The sequence below is a fragment of the Lactuca saligna genome, chromosome 4 (assembly GCF_052625555.1).
Source record: "Lactuca saligna cultivar CGN05327 chromosome 4, ASM5262555v1, whole genome shotgun sequence".
Lineage (NCBI taxonomy): Eukaryota > Viridiplantae > Streptophyta > Magnoliopsida > Asterales > Asteraceae > Lactuca > Lactuca saligna.
In genome coordinates, this window is record NC_136420.1 from 300590682 (window position 1) to 300599491 (window position 8810).

Below are 8810 nucleotides of genomic sequence, written 5' to 3' on the forward strand. Positions count from 1 at the left end.
GCCCAACGTAAGCTCGTAAGCCCATCGTACGCGAGGCCTTGGCCTCGGATCGTCCACGTCGCGCCCTATGCGAGGCTATGCCCCGTCCCATCCGAGCTTCGAGGCAGTCGAGGATTCGGCCATGCGTGACGCACGCGTACGCCCTGCGTACGAGGTCGGTTCCCAGCCCCTATAAAAGGGATGCGAGGATCCGAAGAAAAGACACCATTTCTCTCATTTCTCTTGCGTTCTTGCCTCGTTGTCCATGCCCATGCTACCCCGAAGCCCCGATCACTTTGCTCAAGTCCCGAAGGTTGTTTGTGCTCCCGAGATTCCTAAGAATCCCAAGGAAATCCACTTTCTCGAGTCGAAATTCTGTCCGGTTTTCATCCCGCATCCTCCGATCTTTCAAGTGAGTTCATACCCCTATAATTCACACTTTTAAATGTTTTATGAGTACTTTTATATGCTTTTAAGGGGGTGGGGGGAATACAAGTAAAACACTCGATTATTATTGTGTATTATATAAACTATCACTATACACGTTTTATCAAAGGAATCATATGTGATTTATAACTATTATAGGGAAACTTTCATATGCAAATTATATCACGACAACATTTTATCTTTTGAAATGAGAAATGATTTATGTATTTATATAAGTCAGACACTTTGCTTATACTATATTTATGTGTGTCGGTTTTGGCACTACAAAAACTACACTTTTCATAACAAGTGAACATTTTCACTAAGAGTTTATTATACAAACGAAACACACTTTTAGGAAATTATAATAGGTATAGTTTTACGAGAATACTACGAACTTTTACATACATGGAAATACTATTTCAAGAAGCTACTTTCATATACAATAACGAACGAACATTTTCACACGTAAAAATGTTTTATACTAAGTTTTGTGAGACATCACCTTCACGTATGTTCGAGTACACATTTCAAGTCCTGTATTATATACCAGAATCCCTTGGAGAGGGAGCATGCTGTTTGTGTATAGATCTATACGGGCTTGACAATCCACGCCCTGACTGTTAGCTACAGTCCACCATTTGGGGTGACAAACGTCAGAACATTCCAACGCCTGAAGAACGTTGGGTATAGGCATTCCTTGTCAATAGCATGGTTATAAAACTCACATAGAGTATTAAAAATACATTGATTTACGGGGGTTTCCAGATATAATGGAGGTTTTATACATACATAAGTTCATTTATTTTATGCATGAAAAACCCATTTGTGATATAAGTTTGGAACTTCTAACCACCACTCATAGATGGAAAAACATCAACTTTTTAACATATATTGGTCTTGATTTAAGGCTACATTTATACCAGTAGGAAATATGGGATTTTCTAGAGTCTAACGACAAAAACGAACCATTTCATTTTCATACAAACACTATCATTAAATGCTTATGAAACTCACCAGCTTAAATGCTGATCTACTCTTTCAAAACTACTTGTATGTCCTAGGGACTCAGTAATTATAGGTACTAAACAGCTTTTGAAGAAGGAACGTTGCGACACTAGTTTAAATTCATATTTTGACATCATATTGTAATTGGTTTTGAACATGTACTCTTTTAAACAATGTAAACTTTCAATTATATATATGATGGTTGTATTGCTTTCTTTACTATGTATTCATTTGTTACGTTACCACATGAAGTCATCCGCCCCCGAACGTTTCCGCCGTTCCGGTTTGGGGGTGTGACAGTCGAGTACCTTACGCTTCTGTAGTTGACTCGATCATACATGTTATGACTTGTACTCGTCCTGATGTGGCCTTCGCTTTGAGCATGGTCAGCAGATATCAAGGGAACCCTGGCAAAGCACATTGGACCACAGTCAAGAATATTATTAAGTACCTTCAGAGGACCAATGAATGGTTTCTAGTCCTCGGTGGGAGTGATGAGTAAAAAATGAGAGGGTACAATGACACCAGTTTTCAGACCGACAGAGACAACTATGTTCGCAGTCGGGATGGGTCTTTACCCATAATGGAGGTGCAGTGCCTTGGAAAAGTTCCGAGCAAGAGACCGTAGCTGATTCAATGTGCGAATCAGAGTACATTGTAGCGAGCGAAGCGTCAAACGAGGCAATATTGTTGAAGAACTTCATTGGAGACCTTGGAGTTGTGCCAGCCATACAGGAGCCTATGGAAATTTTCTGTGATAATGAAGGAGCAGTTGCCTTGACCAAGGAACCAAGGGATCATAGTTGATCTCGACATATCAACAAAAAAAATATCACTTTATTCAACATCGGGTAGAAGAAGGACTCCTCGTAGTGAAGAGGGTATCATCGGAAAATAACCCAGCATATCCGCTTACGAAGGGACTGAGTAGGGTTAAGCACTTGCAACATGCTAGAAGCATTGGCCTGAAGGATGATATTAGTTTAGATTATATAGTTTAGAAATGTGTGATATATAAATTGTAATTAACATTCGATGATTAAATAAATGGGTATTATTTATTAGTAAAGTTATTGTCTTATGTTAATTGTTTACCTATTGTTTCGTTTTGCATGTTTTGACTTCCTGAATAATAAATTTATTCGAACGGTCCACAGTCGTTCATATGTTGGAAGTAAGTTTGAATGAAGAATGTTAAGAATTGGTGTGTAGAATGTATAAAGTGTATTAGACATAACGAACGTTTTATGCAATGTTCATGAGCGCTTATGAATAAGATTTGAACATTAGAATAAACCCACGCTTGCTGGAATCACTTCATGGAATTTATCACGAGTGATCGCAAGACGATAATATAATATGGTCTTAAAACCTAGATATAAGGTTTATTGTTTGCTAATTGGTTGCGTATCGATAATGCGTAAACGCATCAGTAACTTGATGTTATAAAACGCATTGTTGTGTATGATTTGATTAGTGAATGGTAAATGCATATAAGTCGAAGTTTATCTGTTCCTTTTATCCTAAGAGGATAAAAGCGATATCAAGGTCCCTCGATGATTTGGTTTAACTTATGTGTTGGGCCCGGTCAAGACTGAATTGATGTGTTTAATTAAGTTCTATGTCAGATGGATCGGAGATCGAGAAACAAATAGCTGGACAATAAGTATGACTATGTTCCATGTAATTGTCCACACGATATCTAGAACAGAGGACTACACGATCCCTTATCTGAAGGACATGTTATTGATGAGATCACAGTTCGACAGTGTCTATGAGAGCTACAATTGCTAATCGGATTGTATTTACATTTGTAGTTACTAGACTTATCCAAGTGGAAGACTGTTGGATTAGTGTCTAAGCCCGTAACTGTATTTGGTAAGTAGTTGACCTGGTTGTGCATGGTCCTTTTGGGTTGCCTTCACCAAATCAACTTGATAGGGTGATTTATGAATAGAGAGGTTAATATGGTTTATTAATATATTATATGAATAATATATTAAAGGATAAATCATATAGTTTGATTAATATTAGACAAGAATTAATTAAGAATTAATTATGTGGCTAAAAGACATTAATTAAATAAAGGGGACTTAAACTGTCAAATGTATGAAAGTTGAGTTTTGGGCTGAGGAGCCTCTTAGACTAGGCATTGACGAAATTAGGGATGTATCCATCCTAATTTCGGCCATAAGGGCCTTATTCTAGAAGCTTCATTGGATTGCTTAAGGCCTAAGCTGTCCATTAGGGTTTAGACTGAAACCCTAGTAGCACCAGTATAAATAAGACCCTAAGGCTTCTAATTTTCGCCCACTTGAACCCTAAGAGCCTTCATAGCCGAAATTATGCCTCTCCCCTCTCTCATATCATCCTCTTGCTTGTGTGGTGTTTGTAAGCCATTAAAGGAGTGACATTTGTGACTCTAAGCTCCAAGACAAGAAGATTCAAGCCATTGTTCAAGAGGTAATCATCTAGATCTGTTTTCTTATGTTAATTTCGAAATATGTATGCTAGATCTAGGGTTTGTAAGTCTTGGATGAATTGCATGTACAATAAAGAAACCTAGATCTAAGCTATAGGGTTTGCATGAGCACATAGGATGTTATTTTGTGTTAAACCCATCAGATGACTGATTTGGCGGGGGGCCTTTCGCTACTAGATTTCTCCACCTCTATACCCTTGATTCCAGAAAAGCTTGTTTCGTTTCTAATAGACTCTCCGATTTAGGTTTCACATGGAGCTGGAAAAGAACCCCACAACAGCCGATTGAACTTCTGGAGTTGGATCAATTCCGCAACATTCTTATTAATGTCATCCTCTCTAACGATGTAAATGCGTGAACTTCTACTCTTTCCACAGATGGAAAATTATATGTTAATAATCTCAGATATGTCATTGATTCTAAGCTTACTCGAGGAATCGACAACCCAACTATTTTGCTAAATATGTTACCTGTTTCATTTGGAGAGCTTGTCTAGAATGTATTCCGTCCGTCACTGCCATGTTTTTATCTCTTCAACCTCTTGTGACTTCTTGCTCTACTGGCACCGACTCCAGCGATCACATTCTGGTTGATGTCCATATGCACAGGAGGTCATTTTCTGGATTTTTAAATGGTGTGACATCCCCATTCAAAGCTTCAATTATGTTAAGAGGTCATGGATTTTGCTGACAATTGGGGTCGTTGCCCTAATAAGAGAATGATTCTTGTCAGGATTATTTATGGTCTTTTTTGGGACGTGGGGAGAGCTAGAAATAACAAACTCTTTAATAACACTTTTATTTCTCCTACCAAAACGACGGATCATATCATGACTTCGGTGTTCAACTGGGTTAAGTGTAGGGATAATTTTGATCTTTGTAATTGGAACGATCCGGCTTGTTCCCATTTTAATATTTTGTAAGTTTTTTTGATTGTTTTCCTTCCCCGCCTCGTTCTTTTTGGTGGGGTTCTCGTTATTTATAAAATCATCGTTTAAAAAAAACATATTATTTTATCAGAAATATAGTTTTAGAAATTAAAGTAATTTTAATATCATTTTGCAAGATTAATGGTTCTTTCAACCTAAGTTTTTTTTTAAAGTCATTTTGCGATGGCAGTGGTGATTAACCAAAATTAAAACCTCAAAATTATAAATTTCTTTTCCTTGAAAATATCATCAATACTTCAATTGGGTGTATATTTGTCCACTCATGGAAGGAAGGTGCAAGGAAAATGCCGACCAATCCACTTGATATTCCACGTCCTAAAGTTTATAAAATACAAACTACATTAATATTTTTGAACTATCAACAAAACCTATTTTATATTGAGGATTGATCAAATTTATAACCGTCTACACTGTAAAAATGATGTTGCCTATGAAGAACAAATATAGAATTGTTATGCATCAAGGCAATTGTGTAACGTTCTGATTTCTTTTTCAACAAACATGTAAAACCATAAAATTCTTTGATACAAATATCAAATACCTAATGCAATACATCAAGCTGCCAACAAGTAGGCAAGTAGATGATATAAGTAACAACTATTAAAGATCTATCAAATCTTTGAAAATCAACTTGAATTATTCATTCATATCGTTTTCACATCTTCCATTTACTCTTAAGAACACATTCATGACTATAAATAATGACTACAACATCTTTGCTACTTCCATGATTCAAGATTTTCAGTTCCTACATTACATTATGCTAATGAAGTTGTCTCATTATTAAAATTTTGAGAACTTGTTATTATGTTGATTGGCTTCCAAGTTTAAAGAAACCGAATGTGGAACCAACAACACTTCGCCATATAAGGTACACTATGAATGCAACATATGCAACCGTGAAAATGACGACTGTAGAAGTAAACGCGGGCCCGCTTACTTCTTCGGCAAAAAATTGTTGTAATAGGTAACCATTTATTGCGATCACCAAAGCCGCCACAAGCCACGAGATTGTCTGCAAGTCATGCCAATAAAATCGAATGAACATATATATTATGAAAACAAATAAAGAAATGACACATTTTTGGGATTATAATTTTTCTAGAAGAGTTATTCTTCTAGAAAAATCCAAAACGTTATGTGAATCAGGTACACAGTGGTCCACTGGTCAACTACGGCAACAAAAGATACAATGCCAACGTCATGTTATCAGGTATACAGTGGTCCACTATGGCAACAAAAGATACAAAGCCTACACGGAGACTATAATCCACATTGGAATTAAATTTTATATCGATCTTCATAGGATTTCGCCAAATTTTATGTTTACCATAGCAAGAATTTAAAGTTTGTACCTTTAGAAAACGTCCAATTACGAAAACGCCCATGAGATCCTCTTTAGCCACCAAACACAACAATGGAATGAGAGCGAAAGGAATCTGAACCGACTGAAGCACATTAAGCCATTCATTAAGACCATCCAAAGTATCCTCAGAACCATCAAAAGTCAAAGCAACAATCAAAGTAGGAACAATAGCACAACTTCTAGTAATCAAAGCCCGAGCCCATTTCTTCAATCTCAAATCAAGAAACCCGCCCATAATAAACTGCCCGGCATAGGTGCCCGTAATTGTACTACTCTGCCCGGCTGCCAGCAACCCGACTGCCCAAATATACAAAATCGGCACCACCCCGCCGCCAAATCTTTCTTCAAGAAACTGACCCGCGTTCCCGAGCCCGATTTTATCGGCTATTCCAGTTCCAAAAAAGGCCTTTGCAAATACGGTTGTTACTAAAAGATTTATGAAAAAGGAAATAGCAAGTGCGATAGTGGATTCGATTGAATAGTATCTTAGGGCTTCCCTGACCCGACCCGTTTTTCTTGGGTCAACTTCTCTTGATTGGACGAGTGCGGAATGTAGGAACACGTTGTGAGGCATTATAATGCAGCCGACCACTCCTACTGCTTGTTGGATTGTTTTTGAGTTGAGTTTCGGAACCACGATACCTTAGAAAAGGAAATTAAAAGAAAAAACATGAAAATTGAGGGGGTTTTTTGAAAGAAGTTGGAAAAAAATGAAAGAAATTTTATACCAATGAGAAGCTCTTTGGCATCGGGTTTCGTTTCACCGAACATCCATGCGAATGAAATCGCCATTACTGCTATGAGAACTGCGAAAAGGGCCTCTAATTTCCTCACGCCATAGTTTTCAAGAAATAGAAAGATGAAACTGCAATCAAGATCGAAAGAGAAGAAAATAAATTAATCAAAACAGTGATTTGACAAACCCTAATACAAACCATCACAAAATGCAAGATAAAGTAGACATCTTTTTTGCACAATTAAGAACAAGAACCCTAAATCTTCATCCAAAGAACCAAATTACGAAAAAACCCCGAAACAAAATCATAATTTGAGGAACACCCAAATCGAGTTTTTTTATTTTCTGAAAGATCCCAGAAGCGAAATCTAAAACCACAACCTAGAAAGATGACAATTTTCAAGTTTCAAGAAGCTTTCTTTACTCAAGAACATGGCGTTAAAGAGGCATTACCAAAGAAAAGATTAAATCTTTATTTCTTTGACAATATTTTGGCAAATTCAACTAATTGAATCACTTGAATGGAATTAAGATGCTACCAAATATGAACAAGTTGAAAAAAGGTTAAAAATTTACCAATCGAAGGCAGTTATGAGAACACCAGCCCAAAGGGGCAAAAACCCATTTGTCAAAATCTTGAGAGCAATTGCACTTCCGATAACTTCTTGAATATCAGCTCCGATCAGAGCAAGCTCCGCCATGATCCACAACAACTTCCCCGCCCAGTTCGGGTACTCCTCCCTACACAGCTCCGCCAAGTGTCTTCCGGTGGCGACACCGAGTCGAGCCGAAAGAAGTTGAACAAGAAGTCCGATAGCAGTGGCCCACAAAAGCAACCATAACAATGAGTACCCTGCAATCGCACCAGCCTGAAGGTCACCCTCCAAGTTACCCGGATCCAAGAAGGCTATGCTCATTAAGAAACCAGGTCCGGTGAACAGCCATAACTTCCGCCATGAGAACGGTGGCGTTGCGTGAGTGTAGTCATCATCGTTGTCATCTACTCCGACGATGTGGATTTTCTCAGTTTGGTCGTAGGAGGTTTCTCGGTCGTCGGAATCGAGTAACTGCTGGTGGTGGTCGGAAGGCATGGAGTGGTGGCCGGAGATGGAGATGGAAATGGGGGTGGACGATGGGTTATCGGTTTGAGTGTTGGGAGATTCTATTATGGGAGAAGATGTGGTGGGGTTTTATGTGTGGGTGTGATGGTGGAATTTTATGGTTAACAAACCTAGGCTAAAAACATCGCTTTTATACTGAAAAGTTCTCATTATGATATTCGTTTTTTTTTTTTTTTTTTTTTTTTTTTTTTTTTTTTTTTTTTTTTTTTTTTAAAACGGCGGATGTACAAAATTAATGAAAAAAGGCATAATTAATTATAAAACCAATTATCAAATTTTTTATTCTAACCTAAATTCTCACAAATCCTGATTGAATGCGGTTTATCCAAACGTAAAAATTAATTATCGCATTTTTTATTTGTAAGAGTTAAATAATTAATTATAAGACATACTTTTAGAGTATATATATATATATATATATATATATATATATATATATATATATATATATATATATATATATATATATATATATATATATATATATATATATATATATATATATAATTTAACCTACATATCTATACATTTTGAAAGCTTTTGTATTAACAATTTTTTGTTTAAAATAAAGGCTTTAAACATATATTTCCAAACTATTTTTTTTAATTTGTGTTTTTTCTGATCAGAAAACTAAAAAGTCCAAAAGAAAACAAAAACTTTCAAAAACTAGTTAACAAACTTATAAAACATTACAACAAATGTGATAATTTAGTTTGGGATGAGCTTTTACACTTCTACACCAA

At 36.6% G+C, this 8810-nt stretch overlaps 1 protein-coding gene across 1 annotated transcript; it reads right to left on the reverse strand.

Annotated features, from left to right (window-relative positions):
- Nucleotides 1-5460: 5460 nt before the first annotated feature.
- LOC145043873 (metal transporter Nramp3.2-like) lies at nucleotides 5461-8181 on the reverse strand. Its single transcript, XM_078992649.1, has 4 exons — nucleotides 7523-8181; nucleotides 6939-7075; nucleotides 6200-6852; nucleotides 5461-5859 (listed from the first exon to the last, which is right to left on the reverse strand). Exons 1-4 carry the CDS (start codon nucleotides 8035-8037, stop codon nucleotides 5650-5652), a joined length of 1515 nt encoding a protein of 504 aa, XP_078848775.1. The 5' UTR covers nucleotides 8038-8181; the 3' UTR covers nucleotides 5461-5649.
- Nucleotides 8182-8810: the final 629 nt, after the last annotated feature.

What these genes read in the sequence shown, in the direction of transcription:
- LOC145043873 (XM_078992649.1), bottom strand. Translation starts at nt 8,037, where the DNA reads ATGCCTTCCGACCACCACCAGCAGTTACTCGATTCCGACGACCGAGAA. An exon ending in CTCATAACTGCCTTCGATTG is followed by an intron (nt 7,076 to 7,522) that starts GTAAATTTTTAA and finishes TCTTGATTGCAG; the next exon opens with TTTCATCTTTCTATTTCTTG. An exon ending in TAATTGGACGTTTTCTAAAG is followed by an intron (nt 5,860 to 6,199) that starts GTACAAACTTTA and finishes CATGACTTGCAG; the next exon opens with ACAATCTCGTGGCTTGTGGC.